Below are 18,717 nucleotides of genomic sequence, written 5' to 3'. Positions count from 1 at the left end.
TTAATTTTAATACGACACATGGTATAAAATATAGCATCATAGAATCTTCCATTTTAATTCCGCAGCACGTGATCTAACAAAAAGGCTTCCATCATCAAGGCAATTTTGTGAGCACTCGTCTTCCACTTTCCAAAAAAAAAAAATAGCGAAAACGTCGTAGCTTTACCTTTTCAAAATCTCGACAAAAGCAACAAGGCGGGAACGCCCACTCTAAATTTGTTGGGGCCATGGACCCCACCACTCCAAAAATAAACAGAACAAAAACATTTTCAGTTATTTTGTTTTTTAAATCATCCCAAAATTGAAAATACGCGTTCCATTTGCCAGCGAAGTCAGACATACATAGCCGTTCTCCTTTCTCCATCTCTCTACACCCGGAAAAGATAGAGGAAAAAACGGAGTCGATCTATACATTTCTTCCTCGACGTTTTTTTTTCCCTTTTCCCGTTTCTTCGATTCTCAAAAGCAGCTACTGTAATGCCTGTTCATTCTTTGAGATCTCATGTTCGCTTCTTCCTCTAACAATCTCCTTCCTTTTCTGTTATGTCGATCTGGTGCGGAATTAGCGTATTTCTGGCACTTATGGAAGTGCATTTGTGATTTCTGTTTTCCAAATGAAGAATTTTGCTCTTCTCAGGGTTTTTGCTGTTTCTAAAAAAATCATTGAATTCATCAGGCAGCTAATGGCTGAGGTTAATTAGAATAAAACAATTAAGCTAAACAATTGTGTTAAATTTTTTCTTCTTTCTATTTCTTGTACTTTTATTCTGGTAAAGTCCTGGGAAATAAAAGAATCCTAAAGCACGTGTTTTTAGCTTTTTCTGACATTTTTTTTTTTACAATTGAAGCTGCTAATAAGTGGAAGTTAATATTTTGACTTTTAATTCGCGCAGTTACAGACAGAAGCAAATAGTTCTAGATCTTTGAAACATGAGTGCTTCGCCAGAAAGGAGCTTGAGCGAAAATGGGAGATATGACAGCTCAAATGGAGCTCATGCTGATGGTGAGGAACACGCAAAAATGCGTGCTGCTTTGTTTTTTCTCGTTTATGATTATGTGTTTTATTTGAGAACTTTGACTTGGTTGCAGTTAATATTCAATCAGTGATTGAGTGGTTAAACCGTTCGCTACCTCATTTAAATTTGCCATCGGATGCGTCGGAGGAGAAACTGAGAGCATACTTGATTGATGGCACTGTCTTGTGTAACATTCTGGACAAGCTCTGTCCTGGTTTAGTTGAAATGGTTGGATTACTTTCTTATTGATGTTTCTGTTGCTTGGTTCTTGTACCTTTTCCTTTTTTTGGTATGGAATTTTTCTAAGAGGAAACTGGATTTGTTGTTTCTGCTTTAGAGAGGCAATTCTGAACCTGGACCAGAAAATATCCGAAAGTTTTTAGCAGCGATGGATGAAATTGCATTGCCTAGGTTTGTACTTGCTGACATACAGGAGGTATGTGAATTTTTTCAATCAAAGCAATTGTGGTTTGCATTTTATTCCAATTTTGATTCGGCTACGTATCATTCACGTGATTTGGGGATTCAAACTTAAAAAGAAGGTGGAGCCAACGTGACAATAGGTCTGTTCTCCAAGGACAATATGATTAAAATGGTCATGTGTTGACACGCTAGGTCTATTAAAAGGCCATTTCCTGGGCAGCTTTCAGTGAAGTGGGTCTTGGAAGGGGCAGTTTTGAGAGTCTCCTAAACCTAGTTCATACATTGGGTACATTGTCATGAAAAATTTAGCTTTTTAAACGATCGTGCTTCATCATAAATCTAGCAGGGCTGGCTCTTGTTTTGGTTTTTAACTTAAATATAAAGTTTAAGGTATGGAAATGTTTATTTGGTCTTGGGCTTTTTATGAACTTTTCCCATACAACTTGCCTCTGCATTTGGCATTGAAAAACTGGACATTCTGTTACCAGTTTTTATGGCTCTGTCTGTTATAAAAATTTTCTGAAACAGATAATTTGAGATGCTTTGCAGGGATACATGGAACCGGTTCTGCAGTGCCTTGGGACACTTAAAACTCATTTTGAGTTTACTGGTGGGAAAGAGAGCATCCGTGAACATCTAAGAAGAAGATGGAATCTACCGAAGGTAGAATTTTCAGAGGGAATCACTAACTCGCTAGTGTACACAGCAACATGCGATGAAAACCCTGCCATAAATGGAGACGAGAGGCAACAAGATTCTTTTGAGAACAAATATGGAAGCAGCTTGGATGATTCTATCTCTTCAGGTTTGTATGAAACAGAAGCTATACTTGTATGGGTTGGAATTGCAACTTTCCAATTACACGCATGATTAGATTCGCTTGACAAGTTCATGTTATAGTTGCTTCTGAATGAGAATTTATCTTGTTTTGAATGACCCAGACTGACTTCTCTGCATTTGATTGGGGTTATTGTGATCTTATACGGGGAAGCTATGGAAGGGCATAATATGAAACTTGATCTTGGTTCATGGTGGGGGCTGTTGTCCCAGCAATGTCCTACTTTAGGAACTGGCAGCCTTTGGCTGCACAGTCCATTGTCATTCTTGACTTCTCTGCACTTGATTAGGGTTATTTTGATCTTATATGGGGCAGCTGTGGAAGGGCTTAATATGAAACCTAATCTTGGTTCATGTTGGGGGCTGTTTTCCCAGCAGTGCCCTACTTTAGGAACCGGCAGCCTTTGGCTGCTCAATCCATTATCATTCTTGAATGGACCATTATCCCCCCTCTCCCATCCCCCTTCCTCCTCTGAATAAATTACATATTTATAGAAGTTTGTATGTGCTATTTTCTTATTCTTTTTATTCTGGTGCTTTCATATTTAGAGTCTGCTGCTTTGGCGCATGATGCTGCACACAAGTTATCTGAGATGTTCCAACAAAAGCAAGGGTCCTACGCTGATCTTTCAGATTCCAATATCTTGGAATTGATGAAATCAAATGGGTTCGATGTAAGTTCCTGATATATTGTGTGTTTGTGTGATGATCAATTAAGAAAGCTAACTTGAAGTGATGCTGCTCTAATTCATTTTTTTCCCATTCTTTTTTAGCAGAATGCCTCTACTCGAACATTGTTCAGCTCAGTGAACAGAATTCTGGAAGAAAACATTGAAAGAAAGAATGGGCATGTCCATCATGTATGTTAATCAGAGGATGCATAGACATTATACGTCTAATGCATGCTGAAATGATATATTTTTTAATCAATAATTTTTATGGAGTTTTCTCTCTTTTGTTTCTTTACCTGATGTCTTTTTATGTTTTGGATGGCAGATGGCTCTTATATTGAAGAAAGTTGTGCAAGTTATTGAACATCGGGTTTCAACCCAAGCAGTGAACTTGAAAGATGTAATGTTTCATGGAATTGTCTTCTAGATTACATTGATGTATAATATATTGTACACAGCTCGTGCATATTGATGATCATGTTGTTGCATACTTGCAGCTAAACAATCTTTATGAGGTTCACTTGGGAAAGTGCCAATCACGAATAAAAGTTCTAGAGACCCTTGCAGCTGGAACCACAGAAGAAATTCAGGTATCTTGAATAAAATTTTGAATTGTCTTGCTTATCCTTTTTGAATTTCGTTTTAGTAATTGATTTTTATCCTTTTTTTTTCTTTTATATGCAGGTTTTGTTGTCAAAGCTGCAACAAATCAAGGTGTGACTTTGTTATTCAATATTTTTGTAGCGTGCCATTCCTGTTGCTTCCTAGTTTCCTATGTCTGGGTATTTTTTTGGTGCCTTTGGGCAAATGCAACATAATCAGCATGCATCTTTTGTCATTGAAGTTATGGATATGTCCACTTCAAAAGAAGGGGAGAAAAAGAAAAGAAATTCATTGAACTCCTGGCATTGATGTTGGAGTGAATATGGCCAAGAACCCCGAGTTCCTTAATTATAGAATTGTATATTGGTACCACTTAAGCTATTTTTGCCTTCAACCAAGGTTGAAATATTACAGCCCCAGATTTTGCAGGTTTGATGGAACTACGATTTTGATTAAGATGTATATTAATTTTTCTTAGTGGCTGATGTGCACAATAGGTTTTTTAATTCGTTTTGTGTAGTCTTCTTGTAATATACGTCTTATACATAACCGAGGAGGCTTTCTATATGCTTCATTGATGAACAATTTTTTTTTATTGCTAGTGGATGATAACGAGATTTTTAAATTCTTTAGAAAAGGCAGATAGTAATCATTGTTATTTTTCATAACTGATATGAAAGAACACCTGCAAAGATGTCATAATATCTGTGTTAAATTGTTTGTTCTCTTCAGCCCTCTCCTTTTTTTGTTGCAGATTGAGAAAACTAAAATAGAGAAAAAGAAAAAGCTTGAAGAGCAGGAACTACTTAGAACAAGGCAAGAGAAAATCCACAGTGATATTGAGAACTCCACGCTGAAACATGAACTAGAAATAGCCAAGACGGCGCATGAAGAGCACTGCTTGCTATTGCAAATGCGGGCTGAGGAAACTAAAGTTCAATTGGAGAAGAAATTAATGGAATTCAAATGTTTTTTAACAGAATCAAAGGAGAGGGTGAAGGAGCTCGAGTCATTTTCAGAATCTAAATATCAGAGATGGAAAAGCAAAGAGGGCACCTATAAAAGCTTCATAGATTATCAATCTAGAGCTTTACAGGTTTGCCTTACTCACTTGTTCTTAAGTGAGCCTCTGTCGATTTTGCAACAATATTAAATCATGCTGTTACTGCTAGGAATTAAGGGGAGCTTCTGACTTTCTAAAACACGAGATCTTGAAGACCAAAAGGAGTTACGCTGAGGAATTTAATTTCCTGGGTAGGATTGATTTTCTGCTGTAGTTTAGTTTAGTATTGTTTTTTCGTAATTCATCTTTTGTTCTTTATTTTAATATCAACACGTCATTTCTGCGATTTATCTGGCATTTTCTCATGTTGTGAATGCTTCTTTTTTTTTTCTTTTTTTAATCTCAAACAGGTGTGAAGCTTAAAGGACTAGTTGACGCTGCTGCAAATTATCATTCTGTTCTTGCAGAAAATCGAAGATTGTACAATGAGGTTCAGGATTTGAAAGGTACACTTCCCTGTATTGCATGCTTGGTATGCTTGTGACCTTGTGTTGCTTTTGCTGATATCATAAGAAATGTTATCGTGCATTTTCTTGTAGCTTATACTTGTCTGTCATCTGACCATAGGCAATATTAGAGTGTATTGTCGAATAAGGCCATTGCTTCCTGGACAATCTAAGAAGCGAACAACAGTAGAATATATTGGTGAAAATGGTGAATTGGTTATTTCGAATCCCTCAAAACAAGGAAAAGACAGTCATAGGCTCTTCAAATTTAACAAGGTTTTTGGCCCAGCAGCTACTCAAGGTTAGAGTTTTTCTTTTTTGTTCTTTCTTTTTTCATTTTTTTTTAATTGAAGTTTGATTTCACTTTATTTTTTCCTTTTTATTCCCTTTTTTTCTTTCTTCCTTTTTTTTTTATATAAAAACTTTAAGTGGTTGTAACGCTGAATTCAGTTACACACAGTTGTATTTTAGAGATTGTATATGACTCCTAGCTTTATGTTCTCATGAACTTGTGATGGCAGAGGAGGTGTTTTTAGATACCCAACCACTAATTCGGTCTGTCCTTGATGGATACAATGTATGTATATTTGCATATGGTCAAACGGGCTCAGGAAAGACCTATACAATGGTATGATTATCTATTTTCCCTCACCTAAACACATACATTATTATATACCTTTTGCTGCTTATAAATTTTACTTCTGCTTGTATCTTTCCTCTAGAGTGGGCCTAATATAACATCACAAGAAGATTGGGGGGTCAATTACCGAGCACTGCATGATCTTTTCCAGATCTCTCAGCACAGGAAAAGCTCCATCTCATATGAAGTTGGAGTTCAAATGGTTGAAATTTACAATGAGCAAGTTCGTGATTTACTCTCAACTGATGGTCCTCACAAAAGATATCCTTCATGTTTGTTCTTTTCAATTTTGTTATTTGTTCTTGGTTATATATATTTCATGATTGGAGATTTAACTCCATAGCTTTTTTGGATTGATTCTGTGATCCTTTCTGGTTCTTTTTTGATTTATGAATGCAGATTCTTGCTTTCTGGTCATTTTTTTGTTGATTAGTTCAGAGTTTTAGTGTTAAAATATTTGTCTCTCTCTTAACTTGCAAACACTTGGGATTTGGAGCACAACCCAACCAAATGGTTTGGCTGTCCCTGATGCCAGCATGCATGCGGTTACATCAACTGCAGATGTATTAGAATTAATGAACATTGGCTTAATGAACCGTGCAGTGGGTGCTACAGTACTAAATGAAAGAAGTAGTAGATCCCACAGGTTGTCTCTTTTATGTTGATTGTTGCAACCGTTGGTCATCACAAATAGTTTTTGTTTTAACTGAACTCTTATTTTGCAGTGTTCTCACTGTTCATGTCTATGGCATGGATTTAGAAACTGGTGCTGTTTTACGTGGCAACCTACATTTGGTTGATCTTGCTGGTAGTGAAAGAGTGGATAGATCTGAAGCTATTGGAGAGAGGTTGAGGGAAGCACAACATATTAACAAATCACTATCCGCCCTTGGGGATGTAATATTTTCCTTAGCTCAAAAGAGTCAGCATGTGCCATTCAGAAATAGCAAACTAACTCAAGTGCTTCAAAGTTCGTTAGGTACTATTTTCATCTGAAGTGCTTTGTCATAATTTATGACTCACAATGTCTTATATCTCATTCTTAGAAAAATGCTCTAATGGCTTGCTTTTTTTCTTTCTTATTGTATTTCTCTCCACATTCTAGGCGGTCAAGCAAAGACCCTTATGTTTGTGCAGCTTAATCCTGACGTAGATTCCTATTCTGAAACTGTAAGTACTTTGAAGTTTGCTGAGAGGGTTTCAGGGATTGAGTTGGGTGCTGCAAAGAGCAATAAAGAGGGAAGAAATACAAGAGAACTTATGGAGCAGGTGAACTTCTTCTTTCGTCAATACTCATAAAGTTAATGTATGAATTTTAGTAGCCTCCCAGGATAGGCATAACTCACGATTGATCAATGTCAGCCATGTAAACAGGCACATGCAAATATGAAAGGGAAATCCCTGAACTAGCATAGGCCTGCTTGACTTGAACCTTATTCATTACATTTTCCTGACGTGATGGAGTGGCTGCCATTTTAAACCAAAAAAAAAAGATTTTTTTTTGGCCTCTTCAATTTCTTATGGTACAGACATTCAAGTGGATAGGGGTGAGAATGAGAAGATTATTGTTCCAGTGCCAATGTCATTCGTTTCATAAAGCTCTGTTGCTCGACAGAATTGGAGTTCCTTTTAAAATTCAATAGAATCTACCTGTTTTCAAATTTTTATAGTTAGCATTGATTTGAGTCCATTTGTTGTGTTATATTCAAAGTCAATCTTGCAGGTTGCGTTCCTCAAAGACACAATTTCAAGGAAAGATGAAGTGATTGAGCGGTTGCAGCAGCTCAAGGCGAATGTCAATGGTGTGAAGTGTGGTATGAATTCACATGGGTATGATTCTTCTTCTCCAAGAAGATATTCAAATGGGACTGCACTACATAGCCCTAGGCTCTCAGGAAGGAAAGGTTCAAGACTTTTTGAGAAAGCATCTTCTGATACAGACAACTGCTCAGAGCACAGTGAAAGACGCTCTGAAGCTGGTTCTGCACAGTCGAAGGATAACTTTCAACATAAAAAAATGTTGCTTCCACAGTCAAAGTCAAAGGATGACTTGACACTCAATAAAGAATTTGTCTCTCGGCCAAATTTTGTCGGAACATGTTTGTCTCATAAAGATAAAGAAGACCTTGATCTCTTGGGCTTTGGAAGTGCAGATTCTGAGGAGCGATTAAGTGACATATCTGATGGTTGTCTTTCAAGAGCTGAAACTGAAGGCTCTCTGGGTAGTGCAGTAGAGTTCACTCTTTTCCCTGAATCTAAACCATCTGAAGCTACAAAACCAGTTGAAGTTGCAAAACCGGTTGAAGCTGCAAAACCAGCCAAGAAGGCTGCGAACAAGAAGTGATTATGCTTCATATTATTGAGAAATTTGAATGTTCTACAATCTTTTTTGTTTGGGTCAGACAGCTTCTTGTCTCTGCGATACTACAACCTGACTGGCACTCAGTTTTATCACCCAAGTAAAATTGCAGTGTAAAAGTTGTGAAACGATTTTGATATTATAAATTGCTTCGGTTTTCAAAAACTTTCTAAATTATACTAAAACTAAGGTATATCTTTAGAAGTTATTGCTCAGTTTTAAAATGATCTACTATCATATCCTACACATATCTTCAGCGCTGTTGTACCTGCATTTTTACTGTTATTCAACTAAATTTATTCCCTGAAGTATTTGGGATGGGAAGTCATCATTAGTTTGGTATCTTCAGCATAAAATAAAAGGCATAGAAAAATAAGGTAAATTTTTATTTTGTTATATAGCTTTCCTGTGCATAGTGCTGCTGCTACATCTCTTTATTGGTAAATTTTATCACTCACGTTCTGTCCTTTCCTCCTCTTTGAATGAGTTTCTGTATGGTTGTTCTCGAGGCCTAGGATTTTAATCAGAGTTATACCACTTTCTTGCATTGAATCCAAAGCCTGATAAATTTTGCTGTTTTCAGCAGACCGAGTTTCGTATCTAGGCTTCCTAAGCCTTCACAAAAGCTGGCACAAACAAGATTACCTCGTCTGTCAACGACTATCAGCTCTGCCTCTAAGGCTTCATCAAGTACGTATGTTTAATTACTTTTCATACTGAACCATGGATCTCCTTCTGGAGTCCCTTATCTTGCAGGGCGTGTTGGTATGCTATTACTGCTAACACTAATACTTGCAACTATTATCCTTCACTTACAATGGTGCCCTATGCTTTTAATAATCTCTGTTGATTCACCCTCCGCTTTTTTTTTTCCTGGAAAGGTATGTCAGCAGCCAGGAAACCTCCTGCAAGCAGTTTCTCTGCAACCAAGCCGGTGAAACAATGGCACTAAAAGTGAAGGAGTTTTAGATGGTAGAATGATTGAAGCCTAACCTTGGCAGAATGTGATTCTAACTTGTAATGATTATTATTACCAACAATTACTTCCATTTATCTCGTGGGAGTGTTTGTGCTTGTATATAGGCAATGGTAACCTATTTAGGTTTCACCATTGTCACTCTATAACATCACAATTTTTTTTTAACAGTTTTTTTTTTTTTTTGGCTTCCCCTCATTGTCATAAGAAACAATAAGCAGGCGGGATGTAGTTTCTCTTGGTTTTCTTGAGCGGACGAGTGTAGTTTTTGTTTCTGTGACTGCTTCAATGGTGGAGAGAACACATAAAGAAGGAAAACAACAAATACTATTATTATCTATAGAGATATTCCTCTTTCTTTTTTTCCTTTTTTTTTTAAATGGGAGGTCGCGGGTTAGATTCCTAATTAAAAAAGGAAACTGAATTCCTAAGCACCTAGGAAAAGAATTATAAATATAGGATTTGTTTGTTTTTGGAAGGTTTGTGGAAAATTATTTTTAAAATTTTCCTGTATTTATTTGTTATTAGAAAAATTAGTTAACAAAAAATACTTTCCAGTCAAAGAAAAATTTAGCTTGGTTTCTAGAAAAGTATTTTACTGTAAAATTTGGACAGAAAACACTTTCTGAAAGTTGTGAAAAATTTAGAAATGTCATATTATTTGTTAATTATATCAAATTTGGTTCTCAAATATATATATATTTTGTTTTAAATATTTAATTTTCAATTTCATCTCTTAAAATTTAATTTTTATATTAATTTTAGTCCTCATTTTTATAATTGTTATTTGTTTTTTCCTTATTATTTTTTTATTGAAATTTTTTATCTATCAAATTTGATCCCTATTCTTTTGATTGTTACTTATTTTATTTGAAATAATTTATGAAATGTTAATTATTATTATTTTAATTTCTTTATCTTTTATTTTTTTTTATTTTATAGATTTAATCTCTATTATTTTGATTATTATTTATTTTATTTGAGATAATTTATGAAATTATATATTTTTCAATTTCATTCTCATTCAACTTTTTAATTTGTAAGATTTGTTCCTTATTATTTTAATAAATTTGAAAAAAATAAAACATTAATAAGTTATTTTCCAGCTTATTTTTTATGACATAACCAAATACTGAAAAATATTTTTCAACTTATTTTCCATTACACTACCAAACATTAAAAAATAATTTATTTTTTTGAAAAAATTATTTTTCAGCAAATAAAATGTAAAAGTCCACTAAATACAAAGTTCTCGTTTTCTTCACTGTATTAAAATAATTATCCTTCTTTTTAATATTAAGTAATCCGACAAGCCGGCTCCTTGAACAGGAAAGTTGAAGAATGGGCTAGCTCGGACAGATATCCTAACGGTTGAGCACGTTCGACCATCCTTAAGGAACCAGGCTTCGGAAAATAAGAAGTCATCCGATTTAACTACGGAATCATAAAGTCTCTGGTTTTATAAACGTAAGAGGCCGACATTGTGTGTAGCTGCTCTATCACATTATACTTTTCACTAGTTAGTCTCTTCTTGGAGCACAAATTGACGCAGCAACCAGAATGGCTGAGTGCTATAACCTTCCTCAAGATTGCAATAACCTAGCGATTCAGCAACTTCCAGGTCTTATACTACCTACTGGTAGCCTCAAGAGGTCCTCCAAGACACACCAATTCTTGCCTCTGAAACAAATCATCAACAAGGATGATAACCAAGATAGCCCTGCGCCTAACAAACCGCTAATGCTAACAATCCCGCTAGCTGGTAAATATTGCGGGTCTTATCGAGGGTGGCTGATCTTGGAGGACAGAAACGAGGAAGCATTCACCAATAAAATAAACAAGGACATGCTTGTCCTGAATCCTGTCTCGGGTGAAAAATTCGAACTTCCTGATGTGTCCACACTCCCTCCTTATGGCACAGGCGGTGTTCCATCATGGTATCCTAGATCATGCTCTATTGAGAAAGTTGTTTTATCTTGTTGTCCAAACCCCTTAGAAGCAAATTCATGCTTGGTCTTGGCCATTTATAACTATGGTCAGATTGCTTATTGCAAATTGGGAAACAGAGAGTGGAGAAGCATTGGATTTGGACATTCTTCAATTGACCACGAGGGTTATTTGGACGCGGTTTATTGCCACGACCGGTTTTATGTGTTGCATGTAACTAAGAAGTTATTCGTCTGTAATTTCGACGGGTCTGATCTATGTATCAATGAATTGATAAACAGTGTTCCACGCACTCGGAATTCCAGTTTCAAAACGTTCGAGCATCTATACTTGGTGGAAGCACAAGGCGAGTTGTTGATTGTGGTGCGCAGAAAGGACGGAGGTGATCAACCTGCACTAACCTCACAGTTCCTATTGTACAAACTGGATTCCGATTCCTATTATCGGGATAAACATGAAAAAGTTAATGACTATGATTGGGATAAACATCAAGTCGGGAGTTTGGGTGATTATGCCCTATTTCTGGGACCAACGCAGATGCAACCATTTACTTTACCAGAGTCAGAGGCATCGAGCTTGAAGGGAAATTGCATCTATTACACGGATCAATCTGTCAATGCAAAGGGCTGCAAGAATAAGCAAATAAGATATGATGCAGGTGTCTATAACTTGGAGACCGCTTGTTTTGAGCAATTCCGTACTACTTCCTCCACAAAAAAGATGCATATGATTTGGATTACCCCCCATGGCATAATGTAGGCTTGCATTACAGTATTGTCATCATTATCCTAGCTTTCTTTATTTTGTGCTATATCTCTTATAACATTTGATTCAGGTAATTATTATGATTATAATTTTATATGTTGTAGTTTTGTAGAATGAGAGAACGATAAAATCCAATGGTATTGAGCAACAGCTCTATCAAGAAGTATCGGTCAAAAACTGTGAAGAAGAACCCTACCTACTCTTTGAGTTGTTTTAGCCCCTCTTGTTTCCATTACATCCAAGTACAGTATGTGAAGCACAATTTTATAAGATTATAAGAATTTGACAAATATAATAGAAGACAGCTCCGATTGAGCACAAGAAGAAACAGTGATAAAATCGACTGTTTTAACTAGCAACTTTGATAAAGAAAACACAGGATCAAGTTCTGAGGATCCTTCTTGCATATTTTATACCAGCACAACCTCCTGTCAACGATCACACTTTTCCTGCACATCCTGCAACTGATACAGGTTGGATCTATGAGATGGAGTAATTATAAATCAAGAATAAAATGTTGAGACTAATAGCAGCAGGTTACTCTTGCTATAGTTGACAAAGGCACCAATGATAACATGCTGGCATACCAGGCTTCAAGTAATCAGCATCGGTTCCTACAGAGGAGTGAATGAGGCATTGGGCTCGGCTCTTAGATAATACCTGCAAATATATGATTTGAAAACTGAAATAGTCTCCTTCGAACAATAAATTAGAAGGAGATATAATTAGAACAAGAAACCATAAGGTTGATAGCTTCTCCTTCCTCGTGTTCATGTAATGGTAACTTTATTTTTGCTTCGTAACCATTGATATAGACAAAAGGAGAGAGTTTTAAATTGCAGCTGTAATTCTCCAGAATGTTTATGCACACACAGACAAAAATTTTAGTTCTCCACAAATGAACACATTATCCGATTTTTAATTGAAAAAGAAAAAGAAAAAGAAAAAAAGAAGAAGAATATTATTAGAATGTTTGATGCTTGACAGTATTTGTTTTTCATTGCTGACATGTATTAATTATCACAGACATCCGTGAATGACACTGATAATTCATTGTCTTCCTGTAATTGGTGGTTGCTGTTATATTGTTTGTAAACTCTTGCATGAACATCAGGTCATCGACAATTAAAAGAAACTCCGGTGAAAAGAAATAAAAATAATAAAAAATAAATATGAGAGGTAATGGAGAGGAAGATCTTCAAAAATAAACCTAGAGATATTGAGAAAATTGAAAAGAGATTTATGAACTTTGGATTAAAATTTATAATCTCAGCAAAACCATTACCAAGTTTCAGCGGATAAAAAATAAAAAAAAAACTCAAAATAAATATATTTTGAAATAAAAAAAAGTGAGTCGTTTTGGCAGCAACTATGGTAATAATAAAAATGTTAGAAGGTGTAATTCTTATAATAGACCATCTTCACATGGATTGCATCCATATTTAATTTAAACCGTTTTTTAATTAGAAAATTTATAATGATTTATTTTCATCACGATAAAATTTTAAAAATTATTGGGAACTTAGCCAAATATTTTAGATCGACCATGTAAATTTATTGATGGAATCATCATGTTCAACAATGGTATTTCTAAGGGAAAAAACAATTAAAAATTTTATTTCTTAGAATAATATCTACTGCTCGACGAGAGGAGTGCTCCATCGGATCCATTATCATATCAATGATCGATGATTGATAGTATTGGAAAAAATAAATTTGGGAACGAAGCATTACTTATTTACGAGAGGGTCCTCGCTGTATCGTCTCGGCCCATTAAACATAGTCCCAACATTCAATTTTCAAACAGGCAAGAATCTGTACGGTGGCCCATCACTGCATAATGGTAAAGCAATGATTTGATAGAATTTATGCTTAAAAATGATATCACAAATTTAAATAAAAACCCTCGTAAAAACCCCAAGTTTTCCTTCCTTCAAAAATATTTATCCAGGAAATGATTCCAGAGACAATTCTCAGATACTGCTACTTTCTGCTAGAAGAAAAGTCAAACTCATCAAGGTCTGAGCTTTCTCTAAAACTCCTTGAACTCTTATAAATGTTCGACCTTTTTATTTATATTCTGTTTGGATAATGTGAAAGCTCTAACCCAAATAAGAATGGTCTCGCTTTTTGTTTTTGTGAACTGGTTTTTAGTTACCTTTAGAAGCTGCCATGTAAAAAAGCTTACTTTTTCGTAATTGGGACTACATTTGTTCAATTTTGCATTCCATTGCAGCAGGTGGGTTTTGCTATTAGTCACAGTCAATCTCGTTTTTTAAAGGATTTTGGGTTTTGCATAATTACGTGAATTACTTGGGATTTAAGGTGTTTGTGTGTTGTTTAGATTTGAAACTCAATCTTTGTGTTTGCAGTTACTGTTGCTTTCAAGATAGTGATGTTGTACTGTCTGCTTTTTCGAGGGAAGTCTTGAAAGATCTGTAACAAAATGTATGGGGGCAAAAGGCCTGTTAGAGGTAATCAGCCTCCTCCAATTACTTACAAGAGGAATCGAAATGGGGGAATGCCTTTTGACCTTGCTGATTTTGTCCATGATGGACATTCCCCTTCCATTTCTGAGAACAATAAGCCAAATGACATAAAATCTGGAACTTCGTCGCCAGAAATATTCAGCACGACTGAGCTTGTCTCAGCAGTTGGGCAGGTTTGGAATCTTTTGAATCCTTGCGCCATTCCTGAAACCAAGGATCAGAAAAATGTTATCTTGAATGATCTGAACGGGGCAGGAGCTGGCGGGGCAGCTATTCTAGATGATAATACTAAATACTTTTGTGTTGATATAAGGAATGGTAGCCATGTTACACAGATGGTGCAGCCACAGTTTGAGTTTCTTAAAGTAACTAAGAAGATGTTGGTGTTTGAACCTTCTAGTCAAAATTACAGCCGGTCACTGTTCTGGCGGTTTTTGAAGAGAGGTACCAGCTTGCGGAATGAGTCTCGGGAGGGAAAAGGTCTTGCAACTGTGGGTACTGGATATGAATTGGATAAGATATATGGATGGATGAAGGAACTGATTCCTGCTGGTTCAAAATATCCTGCAAATAACAGCACAGAAGGTTGCATTGCCAGAGATTGTCCAACTAACCCTGCAAATAACTTAGCTTCTAGAACTGCTGACTGTTATTCTGATTCAGTCGAATCAAAAGAGGTATCAGTGTGCGATAATGCAAGAGTAGTAACTATAGGAAAATCCAGCTCTGTATCCTCTGACCATTTCCTTGCGGCTCTCCATGATTTTAATGCCAATAGTAGTGCTTCAAGAGCTCTAAATTCTGTTCTTTGCTCAGATTATCATATTAATTGTTTAGCTCCATGTAAGAGTACACATGAACATTTTGAAAATGACATTGGTGATTTTGATGCACCTAAAAATGCAAGAGAACAACCTCAAAATCTGGTTACTCAGGGCAGAACTGGAATACAAATTCAGTCATCAGCATGCGAAAGACCTCAGTATGCCTTAGCTAAGCAAGAGCATGCTTTTGCGGGTGCATTTGCTGGTATTTTTGTTAGCCTTTCTCTGCATCCTATAGATACAGTAAAGACAATCATCCAATCTTGCCCTGCAGAACAGAAGTCTATCTCCTTCATTGGAAGATCAATTGTTTCTGAAAGAGGTAAATTCTAGTGTGAAAAGTTGAAGGTGATTGTGCTTGCTGGTAGTTTATTGAACTTGTTCTTCTTCTTGGCTTTCTGTTTAATATTTATCTTGGCAGCATTGGCATCATGTATTGATCGAGATGGAATTTTCAGGCATGACCGGGCTTTATCGTGGAATAGGTAGCAATATTGCATCGTCAGCTCCAATTTCTGCCATTTACACTTTTACATATGAATCAGTTAAAGGATCTTTGCTTCCTCATTTTCCCAAGGTTGCATTTATTCTATTTGCTTTGTTCAACTTTCTTGTTGTTCCTTGTTTTTGAAATGTCTACCCTCTGTTTGCAGGAAAATATTTAAAAAGGAAATGGATTATGATGCTTAATATTGCTTTTCTGCATGTCTTTTGTGTTATACCTTGATGTGATGTCTACACACCTAAAAGTCTTAACCATTTACTTTTGCAGGAACATCATTCTTTTGCCCATTGCATTGCAGGCGGTTGTGCAAGCATTGCAACTTCCTTTGTTTTTACTCCCAGTGAACGTATAAAGCAGCAGATGCAAATTGGTTCACACTATAACAATTGCTGGTATACCTTTGAGAGCTTACTATTACCTTAGTGTTTGAAGTTCTGTACTTATTTTTCCTGGACACTGTTTTATGTTGTCTTCATAATAGAGAATCCATTCTATTATTGGTTGTCGTTCCTGTGTTACTTAAATATGCCAGTCCTTTGTTACTTTAATATGTCATTCTTTTGTTACTTTAATATGTATTTGCAGGAGTGCACTGGTTGGAATAATTGGAAAAGGTGGTTTCCACTCGTTGTATGCAGGTTGGGGAGCTGTACTCTGTCGGAACATTCCACAGTCAGTGATCAAGGTTAGATCTTTCTGCATGCTAGATGTTTTTGCCTGTTCTGTGCACCAGATTTTAGACTAATGATCTTTCTGATCATAATGTAAATTAAACTATGAAATCTAACTGCTTTACAGCTTATGTTGACCCCTGCTATTTGATATTCTACAGCCTCTTTTATGTTAATCTTCTGCTCTATTTTAACAAGTGATAATGTCTTTAACATGTGAAAATGTGGTGCCTCTGGGTTGCAAGATAGTGAAACGCGATAAAAAATCTGGCTGCTTTAGACCTCAAGTTTTCACAAAGATTTTGTTTTTTATGGACTGTCTGCTGATGCTTTTTGATTCAGCATCCAATTCTAAAGATATATTAGCCATTATGCAGTTTTACACATATGAAAGCTTGAAGCAGTTGGTGCTGTCATCTCAAAATTCCAGTGCTCAACCCAGTACATTACAAACGGTTTGTTCCTTTCTTTATGCATGCTCCCTTTTATAAACCCTCTGCCTGTTGTGTGTAACATTTCCACTTTTTTGTGGTGCTGGCTTGGTGGTTGGATCATAGCATTTTCTTTTAGTATCTTCAAATCATTTACACGGGATATTCTTAGATAAAGTCCAATCAATGCAGCTAGTTTGCGGAGGATTAGCAGGATCTACTGCAGCCTTATTTACAACTCCTTTTGATGTGGTGAAGACAAGATTGCAGACGCAGGTTTGTAAATGTATTGAATTGTTGTTGTGTAGCCTCATGTGATTCTTGAAAGTTAGATAGTAGAAGTATCACATTTGTCAAGCTCTTATGCACCCATTGAAACACACACACACCCCTCCATCCATATTTGAAACAATGCACTGAAACCTTTTTTGTATTTCCATTCTGGAATAGCTCTATATGGGTGTATCATGAATGTGACTGTACAATTTAATTGCAAGGATATGTTAGGGACTTTATTATTCAAGATATTTATCATAAGGGAAAGATTGATATTATTCAATGACATGCCATCTATAGATTTTCAACTGATGAGAAGTTTATGTAGTATGTTTTTTTTTTTTTACTTTTCTAAAGCCTTTTTGAGTGTGCAATCGTGTAACCTCAAGAGAGTTTGGTGTGAAAAAAGACCTGTCAGTTAGCTGTGTAACTTGAAACTAATTATATTTCTCTATGCGCTGCCTGCTATCATCATTAATCTTTTGCACATGTTTCTCTAACAGTGGCATTTTGCAGATTCCTGGATCCATGAGCCCATATGGAAACGTATTTCATGCACTTCAAGAAATAGGCAAGAATGAAGGTTTGAAGGGTCTCTATAGGTACAGTTGATTTGGATCTGCACATTTTCATCTAAGCATGATAATTATTTTAAAAATTGTTTACACGCTTAAAATGGTGGAACATTTCAAGTTCTTAAGTCATCATCGACGAGTCATAACTTCTATGAACAGGTAACTCTGCTGTGGCTTTTGAGTTGAAGAATGTCAGGGTGTTAAAAATCTGAAGTTTTTTAGGATGAACTATAGTATCTAGAAGTGTGACATATTTGGCAAATTTATTAGAAGTTTGAGAAGGCAACACACATCTGAGGAGCTTATGACCTGTATGACTGTTCAAACTCTTTGAAGAGTAATTTTAGTTTTTGAATTATCATTTTATAAATTATATTCCCAGCATTGAAACTTGTGATTTGCAGATATTATCAGCTCTGCTTAACCACTATTCTTCTTGTTTCCATGTTCAGGGGATTAACTCCGAGATTGGTTATGTACATGTCTCAAGGAGCACTATTCTTTGCATCATATGAATTTTTGAAAAGATTATTTTCTTTGGAGATGCCACAGTTTAGGGCTTAAAGTATTCAGTACAAAGAAAGGACTGAAGATGATTCAGCATCGTTGCCAATAGCATCATAATCACAATGTTGGCACCCCGTCATCAAGATGATCAGGATTATTTGTGAACAAGTGTGTTCACTTGAAGAATAAAGAAAGAAGATATCTTCGTGGATCATGATTATTTTGTGAACTGTGTTGATTGGAATTGGAAGAATAAAGGAATGAGAGAGTCCATCAAGGGAACCGTGGACTGGAAATGGATGCTGTACCTGCAACATGAAGTGGATTTTTGTCTTTGCCATTCACCTCAGCTAAATATGATATTCCATGCTATTCTAGCCTGTCTCGGGTTTCTGGAAAACATCGACCAGGATATGAACCAAATTCTTGGTGTTTACATTATCGAAAAACCAATGCTGTTCTGGTGCTGCTTTTTTTGTCACAGAGAATGTAGTAGTGGATGAATAATGGAACCAACACTAATGCTATTTTGAATCCAAATTCTTTATAGTCCAATCACTGCAATTTTTTTAAGATATATTAATTATTTAAGCACTGGAAGCATTTCACAATGATTTCAATGTGTTTCTCTCAGCTGACTTTTACTATTGATAATTGTTTTCAACTTTCCAGTCACCGGTTCTTGTTTCTTGA

The 18,717-nt window shown here is 35.9% G+C and overlaps 3 protein-coding genes across 6 annotated transcripts; all 3 read left to right on the top strand.

The window, feature by feature from the left end:
- The first annotated feature begins 330 nt into the window (after positions 1 to 330).
- LOC133701304 (kinesin-like protein KIN-14J) lies at positions 331 to 9,202 on the top strand. Its single transcript, XM_062125173.1, has 22 exons — positions 331 to 504; positions 894 to 1,003; positions 1,090 to 1,244; positions 1,354 to 1,452; positions 1,989 to 2,244; positions 2,826 to 2,950; positions 3,053 to 3,136; positions 3,273 to 3,347; positions 3,445 to 3,537; positions 3,632 to 3,661; positions 4,305 to 4,646; positions 4,723 to 4,804; positions 4,964 to 5,059; positions 5,181 to 5,360; positions 5,581 to 5,687; positions 5,782 to 5,960; positions 6,181 to 6,345; positions 6,425 to 6,678; positions 6,805 to 6,968; positions 7,423 to 8,039; positions 8,645 to 8,748; positions 8,940 to 9,202. Exons 2-22 carry the CDS (start codon positions 931 to 933, stop codon positions 9,008 to 9,010), a joined length of 3,351 nt encoding a protein of 1,116 aa, XP_061981157.1. The 5' UTR covers positions 331 to 504; positions 894 to 930; the 3' UTR covers positions 9,011 to 9,202.
- Positions 9,203 to 10,594: 1,392 nt separating this feature from the next.
- On the top strand, positions 10,595 to 11,740 carry LOC133701966 (putative F-box protein At5g55150). Its single transcript, XM_062126160.1, has one exon. It carries the CDS (start codon positions 10,595 to 10,597, stop codon positions 11,738 to 11,740), a length of 1,146 nt encoding a protein of 381 aa, XP_061982144.1.
- Positions 11,741 to 13,603: 1,863 nt separating this feature from the next.
- LOC133700586 (probable S-adenosylmethionine carrier 2, chloroplastic) lies at positions 13,604 to 18,632 on the top strand. Of its 4 annotated transcripts, none has more exons than XR_009843442.1 (10): positions 13,604 to 13,765; positions 14,119 to 15,381; positions 15,518 to 15,636; positions 15,832 to 15,956; positions 16,150 to 16,249; positions 16,613 to 16,690; positions 16,859 to 16,942; positions 17,446 to 17,544; positions 17,677 to 17,828; positions 17,970 to 18,632. XR_009843442.1 is itself a non-coding variant. In XM_062124155.1 (9 exons), the coding sequence occupies exons 2-8, from the start codon at positions 14,193 to 14,195 to the stop codon at positions 17,521 to 17,523; spliced, it is 1,773 nt and encodes a 590-aa protein (XP_061980139.1). In that variant the 5' UTR covers positions 13,604 to 13,765; positions 14,119 to 14,192; the 3' UTR covers positions 17,524 to 17,544; positions 17,970 to 18,632. The 4 variants fall into 4 exon arrangements, 2 of the variants coding, with proteins under 2 accessions (XP_061980139.1, XP_061980138.1); XR_009843441.1 differs by having other exon boundaries at positions 13,605 to 13,765; positions 17,459 to 17,544; XM_062124155.1 differs by lacking the exon at positions 17,677 to 17,828.
- The last annotated feature ends 85 nt before the right edge of the window (positions 18,633 to 18,717 follow it).

Source organism: Populus nigra, chromosome 8 (assembly GCF_951802175.1).
Source record: "Populus nigra chromosome 8, ddPopNigr1.1, whole genome shotgun sequence".
Lineage (NCBI taxonomy): Eukaryota > Viridiplantae > Streptophyta > Magnoliopsida > Malpighiales > Salicaceae > Populus > Populus nigra.
The sequence above is the reverse complement of the archived record's forward strand: the minus strand, read 5'-3'. Positions and strand labels throughout refer to the sequence as shown.